Source organism: Nyctereutes procyonoides, unplaced genomic scaffold, assembly GCF_905146905.1.
Source record: "Nyctereutes procyonoides isolate TBG_1078 unplaced genomic scaffold, NYPRO_anot_genome, whole genome shotgun sequence".
Lineage (NCBI taxonomy): Eukaryota > Metazoa > Chordata > Mammalia > Carnivora > Canidae > Nyctereutes > Nyctereutes procyonoides.
In genome coordinates, this window is record NW_026575047.1 from 110521 (window position 1) to 129233 (window position 18713).

General features: G+C 66.9%; 3 protein-coding genes across 5 annotated transcripts in view; 2 read left to right on the plus strand and 1 right to left on the minus strand.

Moving 5' to 3' along the window:
- The window catches only part of PDE6B (phosphodiesterase 6B), a 30401-nt gene extending 27399 nt beyond the window's left edge, over positions 1–3002 (plus strand). The window contains exons 21-22 of the mRNA XM_055326285.1: positions 546–702; positions 1509–3002. Coding sequence (XP_055182260.1) covers positions 546–702; positions 1509–1570 — 219 coding nt within the window. The 3' untranslated portion in view covers positions 1571–3002. The remainder of the gene's footprint in view (positions 1–545; positions 703–1508) is intronic.
- Positions 3003–4144: 1142 nt separating this feature from the next.
- On the plus strand, positions 4145–10112 carry MYL5 (myosin light chain 5). Of its 3 annotated transcripts, XM_055326290.1 has the most exons (8): positions 5320–6070; positions 7032–7171; positions 7575–7682; positions 7854–7929; positions 8518–8622; positions 8960–9038; positions 9517–9565; positions 9824–10112. In XM_055326290.1, the coding sequence occupies exons 2-8, from the start codon at positions 7169–7171 to the stop codon at positions 9923–9925; spliced, it is 522 nt and encodes a 173-aa protein (XP_055182265.1). In that variant the 5' UTR covers positions 5320–6070; positions 7032–7168; the 3' UTR covers positions 9926–10112. The 3 variants fall into 3 exon arrangements, with proteins under 3 accessions (XP_055182266.1, XP_055182265.1, XP_055182263.1); XM_055326291.1 differs by lacking the exons at positions 5320–6070; positions 7032–7171 and adding an exon at positions 4145–4292; XM_055326288.1 differs by lacking the exon at positions 5320–6070 and having other exon boundaries at positions 6950–7171.
- A 32-nt stretch (positions 10113–10144) lies between these two features.
- On the minus strand, positions 10145–17317 carry SLC49A3 (solute carrier family 49 member 3; the record flags this gene model as incomplete). Its single annotated transcript, XM_055326780.1, has 10 exons — positions 10145–10890; positions 11069–11178; positions 11391–11548; positions 11815–11967; positions 12224–12340; positions 12464–12601; positions 13519–13595; positions 13734–13947; positions 14132–14290; positions 17210–17317. Coding segments are annotated over 10 exons (1392 nt in total), but the record flags the coding sequence as incomplete, so codon positions are not given.
- Between the last annotated feature and the right edge of the window lie 1396 nt (positions 17318–18713).

Below are 18713 nucleotides of genomic sequence, written 5' to 3' on the forward strand. Positions count from 1 at the left end.
CCTTTGCTGCCCCCTCAGCGGGGCTGTGAGCGCTGGGAAGGAGGACGGGACCAGGATGTGCATCCCAGTCCTGAGGTTGCAGGTCACGGCCCCACCACAGCGCTCCCCCCACCCCTGCCTTCCCAGAGTCCGCCCGCCCACTCCATGTGCACGCACGCACACAAGTGTGATGTAGGACACCAGAGAAGGAGCTGCAAGACCTGCACGTCTGCCTGAGTCTCCCCGGGACCCCCCTTTTGCCGTTGATGTGCCTTCTGCATTCTCGGGGTCCTTGCTCGGCTGTGGCCGTCCGCGCCATGGGCACTCACACCCTGCAGCTCCCCGTCCCCTCCTCCCTCCCAGGGCTGTGCTGCGAAGTGACCCCTCAGTGGCCTCCCCTTCTCCCTCAGGCAGCCCCCTGCCCCGGGGTTTCCTCCCGGGGGAGCGAGGCAAGGCGCTGGGGGGCAGGCTGGTTTCAGCAAGGGCCAGGCCGTGGGGCCGCCACCTGCCCCCCCTGCCTGGGAACGGTCGAGAGGTGTGGTTCGACCTCCTGATTCTGTGTCCAGGAGTTTTCCCGTTTCCACGAAGAGATCCTGCCCATGTTCGACCGACTGCAGAACAACAGGAAGGAATGGAAGGCCTTGGCTGATGAGTACGAGGCCAAGCTGAAGGCCCTGGAGGAGGAGAAGCAGCAACAAGAGGACAGGACGACAGCCAAGAAAGGTCTGGGCCGCAGGGGTGGGCACGGGTTAGCCTCCCGCGGAGCGTGTAACAGGACAGCAGGGCAGCAGAGGCGAGCCTGGAGGCAGGCTGGTGGCCCGCGGCATGGGGACCCTCAGGCGTGGGCCCGACGAGCGGGAACAGGGAAGAGCCCCAACGTCCGACCGCGTTTCCTCCAACCAAGTAACTGAACGCGGCTTCCGCTGCAAAGGGGGAGGGGAGCCCGGCAGACACAGCCCCACAGTGGCCGCCGCTCCCCACTAACCCGCTCAGAAAAATCCACCTCCCCACTAACCCGCTCAGAAAAATCCACCGGTAACGTCCATGCTGCCCTCAGAAACCGGTGGAAGACCGAAGGGCGCCCGAGTGGCTCCGGCCGTGACCTCGGGGTCACATGCAGCAGGGAGCCGGTTGGCGCCCCCGCCCCGCCTGTGCACACACGTCCTGCGCCCCTCAGATAAACAAAATCTTTTTTAAAAAGCGGAACATAAGACCTGTAAGTGAGCTAGGAGTCGGGCGCACGGGACACACTTCCCCGGCCCGCGTCACAGGTCTCCGGGGCTGCCGCTGCGGGCATGTGCTTCCGCGGCAGGGTCGCGGCCCCCAGGAACCCGATGGAGCTGCCCTGGCACTCTCGGGAGGAAACGCACGTGAACAGGGCTTCGGGGCTGTGAGGGCCGGAGCTGACGGGTCACGGGAGCGAAGGCAGGAAGGGCCGAGGCCGGGCAGGCTAATCGGCTCAGGCGGGCACCGGGCTGAGGACGCCAGGCCGTGCACACCCTCCCCTCACCGACCCGTCTCTCTCGCAGGGGGCACAGAGATTTGCAATGGTGGCCCCGCACCCAAGTCTTCCACCTGCTGCATCCTGTGAGCTGCTCCCAGGTTCGGACGGCGCCCCCGCCTCTAAGGGTTTGCTACACGTTAGGAAGCCCCAGAAAATGACTAAAGACAATTTTGGATATTTTGAAACTTTTTTAAGGTGTTTTTATAAACTCAACTATGAATAAAGTTTAGTGTACCTCACGCTCAGCCACCTTCCGAGTGTCCCACCGCTTGCCACGGGGAGCCCTCTGGAAAGGGGCTGTGAACTGTGCGTCCGCGAGGGCTGGGTGGGAACGCCAAGCGCACGAGTACTTATGTGTACCCGGGTAGACGAGATACGTGCGTGCCGCTGCCAACCTGGCTTAGGAGGAACCCTGACCAGAAACTCGGAATAAAATAAAAACAAGTTGTCCTTTTCTTCAATACGACAGAGATTCTGGTGGACAGCACATCACGCGTGACCCACCGGAAAGTTCTGCCAGAAGGTCAAGGCCTGAGTGGAGGAGGGGTCACAGGCCTGACCTGAGCACAACCCCTGCACAGCCCTCTGCACAGATCGCCTGGCATTGCCGAGTCCCGTCCAAGCGACGGCTTCGTGCTCATGACCCAGCACGGCCAGACCCGACCAGGACACAGGACTCCTGTGCGATTCAGACGCTACTTTCCTGGGAGAAACTCGGGACTTTTAACCCCAAAGCATTGGTTCCCCTGACCCTGAACACTGAACCCACAGCAAGCTGCTCTCAGCTGCACGATCTGACGCCTCCAGAGTTCCCGAGCTCCCGGGCAGGTGGGGGGACGGGGAGGAGGCAGGTCCCTTCTCGGCAGGGGCTCCTGGGGACACCCTGCCTGTGATCAGGGCCAGGCCACCCACCAAGCGGACGGCACCAGCCAAGCACTGTGGGAGCGGCCGGGCTCCCCCAACCTTCGCCCTAAGACCAAGGCTTTCAAGCGCTCACATGCTGCTCCTCCTTCCCCTCACGTTTGCAAATGAATCCATTTTTCTATCAAAATCTGGCTCAGGGACAGGGATGTGCTCCAGACCTGGGCTGGAAAACAGCATATTCCACCCGCAGGCCTCAGAGGCTGGAAGGAGCACGGCCCGGGGGCAGAGGGGCAGAGGGGCAGGTGCGAGAGCCCAAGCCCACCAGAGCCCGGTCCATTGGCCACGTCTTCCCCAGGGCCGGGGGTGGGGGTGGGGGTGGGGGGGGCTTCCCGACAAGGAGACAAAGGGCATCAGGCCGCCTCCCAGCCCCCCAGCCCGGCGCCCGTGCTGCCCCCCAGGGGTCTGCGCCAGGCTCAGTGAAGACCCAGCAGCACCCACAACACCCGAGCCGGCTGTGTCTGCGCCAGCTGCTCCCGTGGGGGCGCCCCAGCCGCGCACCCCAGACAAGCGACGGGATGGTGTCCCCGCCCCTGCACCCCGCACCCCGCGTCTTCTAGAACCCGCTCCCCGTCGCCAGGCCGCACACACCGAAAACGGAGAGCGGCAGCCGAGCCTGAGCCGGGCAATCAGACAACCGGAGACGGCGCGGGCCAGCATCGCACGGCACAAAGCCTTTATTCGCGCGCCGCTCCGGGGCAGGGCGCCTCACTTCAGGATGCTGTCGTCTCGGGCTGAAAGGGCGGAGGGGAACGCCGCGTCAGGGCGCCGCCACCGCCGCCACCGCCGCCACCGCCGCCACCGCCGCCAGGCGGTCCACCCGGGCCGCGCCGACCCCGCGCCCAGCAGCCGCGGCCCCCCCCGCCCCCCCGGGAGCCCAGGGCCCGCGGCGCCCGCACCTTCCGCAAGCTCCCGCTCGATCCGCTTCCGCTCCTCCTGCCGCTGCTTCTCCTCGGCGGCCGCCCTCCGCTCCTCCTCCGCCCGGGGTTTCAGGTAACCTGCGGGCGCAGCGGGGAGGCGCGGAGGCGCGGAGGCGCTCGGTTTCTTCGCCGAAACGCCGCGCGGAGGGAAACGGTCCACGCGAGGCCTGGAGGCGCCCGAGAGCCCGACCCTGCGCTCCCCACGCGGCCGCGCCCCCGCCCCGCCCCGCCCCCCACGCACCCACTTGTCCCGAGAACCAGGGGTCCCGCCCTCGGGGTCCCCGCCCGCGCGCCCGCGCTCACTCACTGTAGCGCTTGGCTCCGTACGCCATGCCGAGGACCAGGGCGGAGTAGCGGCCGAGCTGCGGGGGACGGCGGTCAGGGCGGTCAGGGCGGCGGGGGCGGGGGGGCGGGGGCCGGGGCCGGGGTCCCGGGGGGGAGGGGGGAGGGGGAGGGGCCGGGCCCGGGGCTCCCACCCCACCGAGGTCGCGCACGCGGGGCCCCACGGGGCCGAGCGCCCGCCGACGGCCGCAGAGCCCGGTTCACCTTGATGAGCGGGGAGACCTGCACCGGCGGCACCATCTTGTCCGTGACCCTCACGCCGGAAGCACAACCGCCGCCGCCGGAAGCGCCGCGGTGACGTGGAGGCGTAGCGAGGGCCGCGGGCGCCGTGCGCGGGCGCCTGGCGACCAGTACGCATGCGCGACCGCGGGGTGGGGGCGGGGCGGCCCTGCGGGGTGCACGAGCCTCCCGCCGTCCGCCGGGCTCAGCGCGGGAGGAGCCCGCCCGCCGGGCCCGAGGGTTTGCCGAGCGCGTGAGGCTCAGCAAGCACACGGGCCCCCGCGCCCTGGCTGCGGGCTCTGCGGCCCGGGGCCCCCGCGCCGGGGAGGCAGCCCCCACCACGCCCCGCCCCAGGTCGCCCGCCCGCAGCGGCCGCAACGGGCTTCCAGGCTGGGCTGGGAACCCAGGTGTGAGCGGAGCGCGCCCCGTGGGGAGCGGCTGCCCTGCCCGGGGCGGGGTCTTCCCGGGAGGAGCAGCCTGGCCGGCCGAGGGCCCCAGCAGCCCCGCGGTCTCCCCCTTCTGCCCCTCCGGGGGGACGCGGGGGGCCTCTCCTTTGAGTCGCTCCACCCTCGGAGCCTCTGCGCTCGCCCTGTGACGTCATGCAGAGGGGGTGACGTCGCCAGGTGAGCTGCAGGGGTGACGTCACGACCAGGTGAGCCTGCGGGGGTGACGTCACGACCAGGTGAGCCGCAGGGGTGCAGGGGGTGACGTCACGACCAGGTGAGCTGCAGGGGGTGACGTCACGACCAGGTGAGCTGCAGGGGTGACGTCACGACCAGGTGAGCGCAGGGGTGCAGGGGGGTGACGTCACGACCAGGTGAGCCGCAGGGGTGCAGAGGGGGGTGACGTCACGACCAGGTGAGCTGCAGGGGGTGACGTCACGACCAGGTGAGCCGCAGGGGTGCAGGGGGTGACGTCACGACCAGGTGAGCCGCAGGGGTGCAGAGGGGGTGACGTCACGACCAGGTGAGCCGCAGGGGTGACGTCACTACCAGGTGAGCTGCAGGGGTGCAGGGGGTGACGTCACGACCAGGTGAGCTGCAGGGGTGCAGGGGATGACGTCACGGCCAGGTGAGCCGCAGGGGTGCAGAGGGGGTGACATCACGACCAGGTGAGCTGCAGGGGTGACGTCACGACCAGGTGAGCCGCAGGGGTGCAGGGGGTGACGTCACGACCAGGTGAGCCGCGGGGGTGCAGAGGGGGTGACGTCACGACCAGGTGAGCTGCAGGGGTGACGTCACGACCAGGTGAGCCGCAGGGGTGCAGAGGGGGTGATGTCACGACCAGGTGAGCCGCGGGGGTGCAGGGGGTGACGTCACGACCAGGTGAGCCGCAGGGGTGCAGGGGGTGACGTCACGACCAGGTGAGCCGCAGGGGTGCAGGGGGTGACGTCACGACCAGGTGAGCTGCAGGGGTGCAGAGGGGGTTCCCTACATGGCAGGTGGCAGTGGGCGAGCAGCTCCCAGGGGCGCCGTGTGCTGGCTGTGGGGACACATGGCTCCCCAGGCAGCCAGGTGGGGGGCGCCAGCAGGAGGAGCTCTCTGCCGGGCCCTGCACTGCTCCAGGCCAAAGCCCTGGGAACTGGAGCTTGAGGCTCTCTGGGGTCCCCAATACACCAGACGGGAGCCCACTTTTCCCGACTCTCCCAAGCCCTCCTGCTTCCAGAGAGAACTCAGCTGAGTCCGAAGAGCGGAGACGGACGCTCCGGGCCGAGGCGCAGCCGCTCCGGGTGCTCGCAGGGCGGCGTGGCCACCTCCGGCTCCTGGGCTCAGCCTGCCCGCGGCCCCGCGGTCCTCTCCACCTCTGCCCCGGGGCTGCAGGATCACGGCGGGTTCCCGGGGCGGGAGCCAGCTCGGTCCTGCAGGGCCCTGCCCGGGCTCTCTGGGGACCCTGCCGGATGCCTCTGCCAGGCCAGGGTGGGGCGACGCCTGCCCAACAGCCTCCGTGCCCCCCGAGGAAGCTGTCCGTGCACCTTGACCCCACAAGGCCGAACTAAGCCTCTTCCAGCTGCGCGCCTTGTGGGATGCTGAGCGCGTCCCCACCCCGCCCGGGTCTTGCCCTCGGGCAGCCGAGCTGATGAGCTCAGGTGGCAAACACGTTTTCCCTTCTCTGGATGTTAAAATAAACAAGGCTTCTCAGCAACTCCTGCTTCCAGAATTAAAAATAAGTGTCTCTGGGGCTGAAGGTGAGGCCAGGGTGCTGGTGGGGGACCACCCATCAGTAGCTTCCAGGGGGGTGGGGTGGGCGGTGGGGACACCACGCACACACGCCCACACGCACGTGGCTGCCGAGGGGGACCCCTGAAGCTAGGGGAGACTCACTTTGGGCCCGGGCCCCTCCTTAGGGCCTGGGGGTTCCCACCTGGCTCAGGACACTGGAGCCGCCTGCTGACGCCTCTGCACCTGTCGGGCCAGCTGTCCTGCTGAATCCTGATCTGCCCCCGGGCGGCTCCTCGGCTGGCTATCTTTAGTGCGGCCAGCCCGGGAGACCTCCCCAGGGGCTCTGCCGGTGTCCGGCGGCCTCCCCACATCAGGGGCCTCCTGAGCACCTTCCCTTCTCCGTGGGGGGCCCGCTCCTGCAGTCCCACTAGGCTCGCTCTGAGCATCACAGTCAGACCCGCTCGACTGGGAGTGCAGCCCAGCCCAGGTCCCCCACGTTACTTGAGTGTTTTCCCTCTGGGAGTCCCCAGGTCCCCTGGCAAGTCATGCCCCCCAAGATCTGGGGTGATCTCTAAGCCTGACACCACCCCACAGGCACCTGGGCCAGGTCCCCTCCCCAGACTGCCTCCTGGGCCGTGATGCAGCGGGGAAACCTGGCTGGAGGCTGGCGCAGGGCTCGGCCCATCCCGAGGCACTCCACCCCAGAAACGTCCCCGCTCTGCCAGGGGGACGGGGCCCTGGGCCTCTCCTGCCACTGAAGCGGGGAGGCGAGGGCGTACACAACATGCCGGGGGGGATGCTTGGTCACCAGCCACTCACAGGGACTTTGGGCAAATCTAGGAGAGGCGCCTTCCTCTGCTCCCACAGCCGGAACAAAGGCTTCTGGGTGAGGGGTGGTGGGGAGGTGCCTGGGAAGCCGGCGCCAGGGCGGGAGGGGGGCATCTGAGTCACCCGCCGGTGCCAAAGCTCACTGTGCAGTCCCTCCAGTCCCCAGGGTGGCCCTAGGCCTGTCCTTGTAGGGAGCGGAGCCGGAGTCCGAGCAGTCCTGGGGGACCGGGCAGGAGCTTTAAGACAGGTGGCCCGAGCCCAGAGGGCGCAGAGCATCGCAGCAGGCAGGCCCGGGCATGGTGAGTGGGGCCCGCCGGGCAGCAGGCAGGAGTGTGAGCGTGCGCGTGGCTGTGCGGTCACGGTGCCGCCGACACGAGTGTTTGCCCGTGTAAGAGCGCGCGGTGGGGAAGATCTGGGCCCCGGTGACAGTCTGGGGCTGGACGGTGGAGGCTCCTGGCCTCGCACTGGACGGGTCCCCAGAACAGGCCCACCCGCTGGCCGGCCGCCTGCACACTCAGGCCCAGCTGGCTCCTGGCTGGACGGCAGGCCCCGGGCGCAGGGCTTTCGGGGCCCGGTCGGGCCGCTTCATACGCACACCTGCAGCTGGCCTCGCCCAGGGGCCCGAGTGCCAACCACACCCACCCCCTGCGTCTTCCCGAACACCTGCCTGGAGGCCCCTCAGCCTTGGTGTCCTCACATTAGGCCAGCAGGAAAACGAAGAAGAAGGAAGGGGGGGGCCTCCGGGCCCAGAGGGCATCCTCCAACGTCTTTTCCAACTTTGAGCAGACCCAGATCCAGGAGTTCAAGGAGGTGAGGCTCTGCTTTTGTCCCAGTAACTCCCGCCCAAGGGGTCCCCTGTGAGTCGTAACACAGGTGACAGAAAGACCCCGGCTGAGCCTCGCTGTGGAAGCAGCGAGAGGACAAGCCTGTGCTAACGGGGTGGCCCGCCTGGGAACCCAGTGAGCCTGGCCTCGGTTTCAGGCATTCACGCTAATGGATCAGAACCGAGATGGCTTCATTGACAAGGAGGACCTGAAGGACACCTACGCCTCCCTGGGTAGGTGCCTGGGGGCACAAGTCTGCCACAACCTCGCGGGAACACGCTCTGGCCCTACAGCCTGACCCGGCGTCCCATAGCCCGTGGGCTGGAGGAGGTGGGCTGGGCCCCCCTGGGGAGAAGTCCCTCTCCGGTGGCACAGCCCGAGCATGGGCGCCCCGGATGGGGTCGTCGGGATGAAGCTCCCGGGAGGGGCCAACACCTTAGAGGAGCCCCACGCAGGGGGGTGTCCTCCTCCCCCCGAGCACCGTAAGGAAGCCCAGAGCAGACCTGGGAGGACCGGGAGGCCGGCTCACACTCCGCTGAAGAGCCGAAGGCTGGCCCTCTTGTCCCTCACCCCCGTGTGGGGGCACGTTCTCAGGCCGAGGCCACCCCGGGGGGGGGGAGAACATGTGCGTCTCCTTCCTCTGGGCCCCCTCGCGCCCAGGTAAGCCCCGCACCTCGCCTCTTCCTCCTCCTCCCAGGGCCCAGGGTCTGGGGCTCTGCTGACAGGTCCCCCCATTGGCTCGCCTCCCCAGTGTTGTTCTGGGGTCACATCAACAACAGGGCGGCCAGGGTGGCTGTGACCCCATCTCGTGTCGGTGACAGGCAAAACCAACATCAAGGATGAGGAGCTGGACGCCATGCTCAAGGAGGCCTCGGGGCCCATCAACTTCACCATGTTCCTGAACATGTTCGGGGCGAAGCTGACAGGTGGGAGCCGCGGGGGCGGGGGTAGGGGCAGCCCTCGGGCCAGGCGGCCGAGGCACCGTGCATTTTGTTGGCTCCTGACACCATTTCACATGAAAATCCAGATTTTCAGATGTGTCAAAAAGCCCTAGAACCTGACACTCTGGTTCCCACGTCTGTGGGGCGGGTGAGCTCACCGGGCGTCCTGTAGCCTCCGTCCTTCACTCCCTGGGCCTCACGTCAGCCTCGGGCCTGGGCAGGATCCTAGGGACCCGCCAGCTGGGAGCTGCAGGTCCTCCTTCAGGCCAACCCTGGGGCCTGGGACGGGATTGGAGCCCTGAAGACCCCCTTTTGTGAGCAGGTACGGATGCCGAGGAGACCATCCTAAATGCCTTCAAGATGCTGGATCCCGACGGCAAAGGCAGCATCAACAAGGACTAGTGAGTGTGGCCCCTTTGCCAAGGGCTGCCCCCGCCCCCACCCGCCCAGGTCCAGGCCCTGGCTGCCCGCCCCAGATCCCGGTCCCTCAGGGTCACAGAGGGCAAAACAGGTCCTGCCCACAGGGCGGGGCATCCGGGCTGACCCTCAACCCTCGCTGGGTCTGTAGCTGCCTGGAGGCTCGGGAGCTGGGGGGAGTGGGTGTACCTGGTGTAGCAGGCACGTGCCTCAGTCTCCCCCGCGCCCCCCCCATGGAGCCCCCCAGGGAGGTGACCCCGAGCATGAGTCAGGAAAGACGCCCCAGTGAGTCCCGGAGCCCAGGACTCGCCCTCCGGCCAGGCTGAGAGAGGCGCCTGTTCCGTGGGGGGGCGCCGCCAGGCGAGCTGACCCCCCACCTGGGCCTCCCACCACGGGGGGCGTCCCTCTCGCGGGTCCCTCTCGCCGGGCAGCCTGATGCGGCTCCTCCCTCCTTGTCCGCAGCATCAAGAGGCTGCTGATGTCGCAGGCAGACAAGATGACTGCAGAAGAGGTCTGGCCCACACTGCCTCACCCCACTTCCTTCCCCATGGTCCTCTGTGGGCTCGGGGGGTGGGGGGCTGGGCCAGGGGACGCACCCCGGGCCCCCAGAGGCTGCGGCATGGGGCGGGCAGGGCACTGCCCCCCAGCTCCCCCAACCCCAAGCAAGAACCACACGGGAGCCGGCTGGAGTTCAGTGCCTGTAATTCGCTGGCCGCCTCGCCCCTTCCCCTCCTCCCTGGGCCTGACCCCCACCCCCACCGGCCCGCAGGTGGACCAGATGTTCCAGTTTGCCACCATCGATGCTGCGGGCAACCTGGACTACAAGGCGCTGAGCTACGTGCTCACCCACGGGGAGGAGAAGGAGGAGTGAGGGGTGTCTCCCCCATCACCCCCCAGGCTGCAGCCCGTTCAATAAACGCGAACCCACAAACCTGCCTGCCAGTGTCTGCGGGGGGGTGTTCTCCTGGGGGTGCGAGTGTTTGCTCAGGACTGGGAGAGTCTGGAGGGGAAGGGTCCGCTGGGGGCGGGAGGATCAGCAAGGACCTGCGAGGGGCCACCCCCTGCCGCCCCTGCGCCCCCTGCCGCCCCTCCCAGCCCAGCCTGATGCCCCCTGCTCAGCAGGGCAGGTTGAGAGAAGCTGGGGGCTGGGATCCCCAAGGAAGGCATGTGTCACAACTGTCCGCTCCCCTCAGTGATGCTGGGGACCCCAGGGCCCGGGATCCATCCAGTTCCCCCACAGCCCTGGCCTCTCATGCCAGCTGCCCCCCCCCCCGTCACTGCTCCTGCGCCAGCCACCCTGGGCCTGGCCTGGCCGCTGGGGCACCCGTCTGGCCAGCGGCTGCATGTCCCCCTGGCCTCGGGGCCTCCCGTAGGCCACCCCGCTGCGCTCCGCGGGTGCCTGGGCTGCTGGATGCTGGCACGTGGTGGTCAAAGCCCGCCCCTCCTGGCCTCCCCTTCACGCCCAGGACCACTTCTCGACGCACCAACTGCTCCTTTGGCTTCCGGACTCCGCAGGGACCCCGTGACCTCTCTGCGAGTCCCGGGGACTCCAGGGCCTCAGGGCTCCGCGAACAGGCGGGGGGACGGGGCCACGGCTCTAGGACTGAGCTGCCCCGAGCTTCCTATGGTCTGCACCGGAGGCCAAGGGGTGGCGTGGGGTGGCGAGCCTCGGGGAGCCTCAGGGCGTGGCCGCCGGCTGGGGCGCGTGGTCCACGTCGTCCTGGATGGAGCGGCTCACGCGGGCTTCAGCCTCCAGGCGCCGGTAGCGGGTGTGGAAGAAGAGCGTCAAGCAGCAGCTGAAGAGGGCGCAGAGGCCGGCCATCAGCAGCATGGACACTGGGGAGACACGGCCCCACTCGGCTGAGGCTTGCCCCGCGGTTGGAACTCCCCACGCAGGCCCCAGCGGAGCCACGCAGCTGGCAGGGCCCCAGCCGACCCCCGCCGTGGCCGGTGAGGGACCAGGCACGGACCTCCTCACTTGGGCCCGGGGGCTCCGGGCAGCGGAGGCACTCACCCTTCCAGTCCAGGGGGCCCCGGCCATCCCGGCAGGTGGAGGTGGACGGCTCTGCTCGCCGCACGCTCAGGGCCGTCAGCAGGACCACGACGAGCGCGCCCACAGCCTGCCTGGACAGCCACAGGCTCTTCAGCCCTGCCCCGGGCACCCCTCACCGCTCACCGCCACGGGTCTTTCGGGAGGCAGCGTCCTGCTCTGGTCGCTGTGGGCCGGGCGGCCTGCCCAGGGCTGCACACAGCTCAGAACGCGGTGGCCTTCGCCAGTGGCCTTGGGGCAGGGGCAGGTCTCAGGGTCCCCAGGGAAGCGGTGGAGGAACACTCACCCCAGCACAACCACCAGGCCTGCAGCGGCACCCTCACTCACGGGAAAGGAGCACTCGACTGCCAGCTCCATGGCAATGGGCACCACCGAGAGGCCAAAGAGCCCGAGCAATGAGCAGATGGTGGCCAGCGCGAGGGTCTGTCCCTGCAGCTGCGACACCTGGGGGGCAGGGGGCCGTACAGAGGGGCGGGGCAGGGCAGCGGTCAGCGGGACGCAGCCCTGGACACGCAGACCCAGCCAGGCCCTCCAGCATCGTCTCGGCCGCGCAGGGCAGCCAAGGCGGCGGCACCAGGGCCAGGGGGCCGCCCCGCGGGCAGTGCCAAAGGCTGGCAAGGCCTGGCTTCCTGCTGACCAGCTTCCAGCTGCCCTGCCCCAGAGCAGCCCCTCCCGCCCCCGTAGGGTGGTCTTGCTTCAGGGGGACTCACCAGGGCAAAGGCCACGCAGACCATGGAGGTCAGACAGTAGCCAATCTTGACAGCCTCGGTGAACTGTTTGGTCTGGTCCACATACAGGCTGAGAACCAGCGCCCCCAGGACCCCAAAAACGATGAAGAGGGCCCCGCAAAGGCCTGCAAACTCCTGGAGGAGAGGAGGCCGGGGCACCCCATCACCCGGTGCAGGGATGCTGGGGCCCCAGGGGAGCAGCCCGCCCGCCTTCCCTGAGAGCCCGTGGCGGGGCGGCAGGGAAGGGCCGCGGCGCGGTTAGCGGGTGAGGGACGGCCCGTCAGTACCGCCCGCAAAGGGAGGGGTACTGGGGTCCAGGGCTGGAGACCCAGGCTTGGCGGAGGTCACGGCCGCGGGCTCACGGGACAGGGGCCCGGGGAGCGGTACTCACGTTCGAGTAGCCCTTCGCGCAGAGGACCTGCTCCAGGAGGGCCAAGAAGCCGGAGAAGATGCCGATGCCACCCCCGGAGCACACGGCCAGGGTGACGTAGGCCCTGTTGTGCAGGAGCTGGGGGAGAAGCCCCGCTCAGCACAGGAGCCCGGGCACCCGGGCTAGTCCCGCCCCTTCCCTCCTCAGCCTGCGCCCGCACCCGGCCACCCGGCCACCCGGCGTGGGTCCCACCGCACTGACCAGCTTCAGCCCCTCCAGGAACCTCTCCGAGGAGCAGCGGGCGGCCCCCGCAGAGGGCGGGCTGGGGGGCACGCTGTCCCAGAGGCAGGCAGTGGCCAGGAGGCAGGCGAGGCCAGCGGGGATGATATAGATGCCCAGCTAAGGAGAGGGCACGCGTGAGGGGCTGTGTGCAAGTGTGCAAACATGTGGGCGTGCACACAGGGACCGCACCCCCGCCGCTCTGGGCACACTGCCCCCTTGCCAGGCACCCCACCGCCAGCCCTCGCAGACAAAGCTGAGCCCCAGGACCCGCTCTGCTCTCGGGAACCCTGCCTTCCGAAAGATCACCCAAGGGTGGCGCCCACGGGGAGAGCCGTAGCCCGAGCCTCTCCCAGGCCCCGGATTCGCCCAACTGCCCCCTGAGCCTTCCTGCCCGCCTTCATGAACGACCTCAGTGCTCGCCCAGCTGCACAGCTGAAGCCCCCTGCCCCTCAGAACCCCACTCCCCGACCCAACCGAGGTCCCGACTGGACCCTGCGAGCACGTCTTTGGCTCCTCAGCGTTCTGGGCCAGGTCAGACCAGTCTCCCCTCAGACACGCCCGGGTTTTCCATCCCACCAACGCCAAGCACCTGCCACCTGGGGTGATCCTCCCCCCCTTGCTCAGCAGACACGCTGGCCTGGGACCCCAGCCCCTACCCCTCAACCTCATATCCACCTCATGGCCTCCGCCAGTCCCTTGTCTCCGTCCCCAGCCCTCCCTTCAACACCTCCTCCTGTTCCAGCCAGCCCCTCACCTAACTGAGGGCCTCCCCCCAGCAAGGAAACCGACATCCTGGTCCCTACCTGGCATGAAGGCAGCCCCTGGGGACCTGCACACGTGCAAAAACCCTGTGTGCACCAAGTGCACGTGCCGGTGGGGTCACCAGCAGGGAGGGGCAGGTGCGCACTCACAGACAGCTGTAGACACACTTGTACGTCCACACGTAAGCACATACACGCCCACACGTATCACGTGCAAGCCCAGCATGCATACATACACACCACGTGAATGCACACACGTCTGAGCTCCCTCACCATCCAGGGGATGTCCTTCTCCTTCTTCACCAGGGTAGGTGACAGCAGGTTGGCCATCAGGATGCCCAAGGAGTTTGCTGGATGGGCAGATGGAGACACGTGTCCGCCCCGCCCTGGGCCAGGCCTGGTCCCCGGCCCACAGGCCGAGCCCCTGCCCTCGGAGAGCGGGGAGCACGCAAGTGCCAGGACCCATCAGCCTCAGCCCTGCCACTCACACATGGTGCCGATCATGTTGGCTGTGACGCGCTGGTGCTCCGGGAACCACAAGGCAGCCAGCTTGGCTGGAGAGAAGATGACCACGGTCTGCACCAGGGCACAGAGGCTCTGCCCACCCATGAGGAAGGCAAACGGGTCCTCGATCTTGATGGCCAGAGAGGACAGGGCTCTGAATATACTCCCAGCAAAGTTCAGCCATGCGCACGTGATGGTCTGCAGGGATGGGGTCAGAGCACTGCCTGGTCAGCCCGGACTCCCTCCCCAGCACCCTGACCTCTGCCCTGCCCCCCCAACGGCTCTGCCTGGGGATCCCCTGGGGGAGGAAGCAGTGGCTCTTGAGCCCTTACTCAAGGACCCTGCCCCATCTAAAAACCAGCCTCCTTGGCATCTGACTCACTGCCCAGCGAAGCCCAACAGAGTCCAGAACCCAGATGGCCACCACGCCGGACGGGATGGACACCACGAGGTAGATAAGCGAAAGCCAGTTGATCTGCTCAGTGGAGAGGACGAAGTGGTGGGCGATTATGTCGGCCACGGGGGCGAAGCTGAGCCACAGCTGTGGATACACACCGGTGTCAGCCCCGGGGGAAGGTGCTACAGACATCACAGCCACCTGCTGTCCTAGGCTTGGGCAGCCAGCCCAAGGGAGAGAGTGTCCGGCAGTCCCACAGGAGCCAGAGTCTCCACTAGTCACCTCCGGGGGCATGCACCAGCTAGGGGGTCAGACAGCGTGCCTGGGACTAAAGCACCACCATCCTGCCAGCGTGGTCCGAGGGGTAGGCTCTGGAGACCTGGCCAGAGCCTGCAGGACCCTCTACAGGGAGGGCCCAGAGGCAGGTGTCTGCAGGGGGAAGGGGAGCTCTGCGTGGTGAGTTGGCAGGGAGGGGCGTAGACCGGGTGCTGGACAGCACTGGGGTCCGGGCCGAAAGAAGAGGGGGTCTCGATGAGGAGAGCCGGTGGCCCTGGCACCCCATGGCATAGATGTGCAGATGGGCTGGGCAGAGGAGCCCATCTGGGGGGACGCTCGCTGTCTATGGGGAACACCCAGGTAGATAAGGGTAGGAAGCAGGGTGGGCCTGGAGCCACTGAAGTGGCAGTGGGAGGGATGTTTCCATGGCAGGGAGGGGGACAGAAAGGGGCCCAAATGGTATCCCCAGCTTGTCTACAAACTCGGCGATTGAGCCCCAGGTGAAAACACCCGGACTGTGGGCTGTCCCTGCCCAAGGCCAGCTCACCTGTCCTTCAGGAGACCCAAGTGTTTGGGAGGTAAGACCCTCCCTGACAGCATGACAGGTGACGTTTCCCAGCCTTGGGTGCTGTCAAGAGCTAGGACTCTGAACCCCACAGACCTTTAGCAAACAGTAAGTTCCATTAGGTCAGCGGGGAAGACTTCCTGAGGAGGTAAGACAGCGTCTCCTCCCTAGAGGACTGGTGAGAGGAGGGGCTCTTCAAGGCTTATTGCTGGAGAAAGAAGGGCAGCAGGCCAGGGATGGACCAAAGATGAGGGCATCACAATCCAAAGCTCATGATCACTGCCACCCTGTGAGACCCGGGAATGCAGGGGCTGGCCCCAGGCCACATCCTCCACGGCCGAGTGGGTGAGGTCCAGGCTTGCTGACCCACGCAGATGCCGACTGCAGAGCATCACATGACAGAGAACTTGGGCAACAGCTGCCTTTTGTTCCCTTTTTTTTTTTTCTTTTACAGGGCAAAGCAGAGGACAGATCCTCCGGGTGCAGAAAGACACTGATCCAGCAGCGAAAAAGCGTGGTATCTGTTCCCCAAACCCACCCCGCCGAGCCAAGGCCATTCCTTGTTCCTCCCCAAGCCTGTGGCCAGCAGAGCAGAGACAGGGCCAAACTGCACCAGACAACATGGGGACAACTCCCCTCAATCTGCTCTCAGCCCTGCCAGTGCCGCTCACATCCCTCTGAGGGTGCTGATGGCTGCCCCCCACGCTCGCCCCTGCCCACACCCCTGGGCTGCCTCCTTGGGCCACTGTGGGGCCACCCGAACCTCACTCCAGACACTGCTCCACCTGCCTCCGACACTGCCCTCTAGGAACCTGGGACCTGTGGGTACCCAGCTGCTGATGAAGGACACGAGTGGACGTGGCTGGGGTAAGCCTGATGGCCAGTGCTCCCAGGGGTGACCAGAACAGGGATCACAATTCCTGGCGAGAGTCCTGTTTGCTCCATGACAACCCGCGGACCAAAGGGGAGTGCAGCCGGACACTGCCTCGGTGTGCAAGGAACTCCTCAGGCCACCAAGAGACCCACCGACCTCAGACTCATCAAAGCAGCATCAGGGGCCGAAGGAGACCCTGCACCAAAAACCCTTTCCGGCTTCCTAGACGGGGACCTGGTACAGCACAGTGCTTGAGTCCCACAGAAAAAAAGAGGTCTCGTCCACGCCTGCCCGCCACCCGCACTTGGGGCTCTGCACGTCCCGATCGTCTCCCGGCCACTCACGGCCTCCCCAGCCGTGGATCCTTCTGCCAAGGTAGCTTTCCATGACCTGATTACGTGGGGGCCTAGTGCTGCCTGGGCAGTCCTGGGGTTCCGTGGGAACCGAGGAGTCACGGGCAGGTTCGTCCAGGCACGTAGCAGGCAGAGGAGGCGGCTTGGGGGAATGAGATGGAGGCTGCCCTGTGCAGCTCCGGGTGGGCCAGCACCACGGCCTGACCCCGTGAGCAGGCGGCCGGCATGACATGATGAGCGTGGCTCCAAGCCCTCCCTCCATCCAAGTGCACGAGGACACCTATCCTAGGAGCATGGGGTGGGGTCCGCAAAATATTCACCCCACCAAACCCACTGTACGTGGTGGGCTGGGGAAGGAGGGACGCCAGCCTCCGGCGGGAGCTGGGGAGAAGCTGGAGCCCCGAGCCCCAGAGATTGGTAGATCCTGTTCTCACTGGCCGACCAAGCGGTCTCTGGGGGAGTCCCTGCCAGCCCTGGGGACATTCTACAACAGTCGCCGGAGATCCCAGCTGGGCAGCTATGGAGACCCTGGGCCTGCAGACAAGGCTCCCTGAGAGGGTCCCCATAGGGGTCAGGAATCCAACGAGGGCACCCGCACCCTAAGCTGGGGGGGGGGGGATGGAGTCGGCAGGGCCAGGCAGGGCCCGACCTGGAGGCCTGTTGTCAGGTGTTGGGTCTTCCAGAGCGAGGGGGGCTACTGGGAGACCCCTTGTCAGCTAGACAGTGACTCCCGCCTCGCCCTGGGCAGGAGAGGAATTCTTTTCCAAATCACTGCAGGTGGCAGGGACCAGGCTCCGGCACCAGGAGGACAGAGGCCGTCCGGGCCCTGCAGCCAGGGGCCCCCCCTTCCCCGATCCACCCCACCGTCGGGGGTGGGGCTGCAGCGTGCGACCCCGCGCACCCGGCTGGGCCCCCACCTCCCCGCACCTGCCCCCGCCCCCACCTCCCCGCACCTCCCCGCACCGGCCCCCGCCCGCGCCCCCACCTCCCCGTACCGCGGCGTTGGAGCAGTTGAGCAGGCTCAGCACCAGCAGGAAGAGCCAGCGGCGCGCGTAGACGCGGTAGCCGAGCAGCGCGCCCAGGGCCCGGGGCGCATCGGGCCCCCGCCCGGCCCCCCGCCCGCCCCCAGCCCCGCCGTCCATCGCCCGCCGCGCCGCGCCGCCGTCGGGCCGAGGATCGCGCTCGGGCCGGGCCGCCCTGGGAGGTGGCGCCGGGGCGCGGGGCGGGGCGCGCGGGGTGGGTCCCGGGGGCGGCGGGCGGGGGGCCGGGAGGAAAGGCGCGGTTACGGTTACGGTTACGCCGCGGGATCTTCCTCCATCGGGCTGGACGGGCGTGTCTGCCGCCGAAACAGGGACAGAGTCTCCTCCCAGGCGCCAGGCAGCCCCCGACCTCCGCGTGGGCCGCCAGGTGCACACCCGACCACGCAGGTGGGTAGAGGAGAGGCCCCCCGCGAAGTCACTCGGCCCCGCAGAAGGTCCGAATTTCCCGAAAGGGGCTGGGGAGAGGTCCCCTCCGCAAGTCCTGCTGTCCAAACAAGTCACTGGGAGGGCAGCAGGCCAGCGTGGAAGAGGAAGCTGGGGTGGGTCTGGGAGGTGGCATCCAGACTAGTCATTGGGTTGGGTCCTGTGGGGAAGCAGAGATGAGGGGCAGCAGGCAGGGGCTGAGGAGGAAGGCGGAGTCCAAGGCCTGCCTGACCTGCCCAGCGCAAGGGCAGTGTCCCCGCAGACCTGGGGCGGCCGGCCTCCCCCGCAGGGCGATGGTCCACAGTTGCCAACTGAGGAAACAGCAAGGGTAGAGTGGGGAGAGGACCTAGAGCTGAAGACAGAGAGGAGGGGGTGTCAGGGCAGCCTCCCCTACAGCTTCCTCCCCACCCAGAAGGGAACCTCAGACATCTCCCTAAGGTCACCTATGATGTCTAGGGGCTGACATACGTGGACATGATACAACCCTGGCACTGGTATCACTCTCCACCTCTGACCCTCCCCCCATCCCTGGGGCTCTTCTGTGGGGCAGGCAGCTCAGCAAGGCCACAGTCACATTTCTACATGCGAACGAACATGTGGAAGCTAAAAATAAAGATACATTACCATTTACAATTACTTCAGAAAGTTACATACTTGGGCCTATAAAAATTGATCAGAGGAAACCTCAACAAAAATGGAGTCAGGAGTCCAAAAGGGGGAGCTCTCATGCTGTACCATTCAACGTCAAAAACTGCCGTTACAAACCCTAACAGAAGAATCATCAATAGGTAAGAATCATCAGTTACAGGCCCCAAGAGGAAAAGATGTGCATTGCATCTCCTACAAGAAATTAAGCACCCCTGAAACTCACCCAGGGAGAAACTGCCATCACCGTAGACTCTTGCCTTTCTCCAATGGACTTTCATTCAAAACAGCCCCTCCCAATTTCCTCCTTTTTCTCTTTAGAATAACATTTCTCTCCTCTGTTTGTTGGATTACCCTATGGTTTTGGCTGCAGCTGGCTTGTCCTGCATTG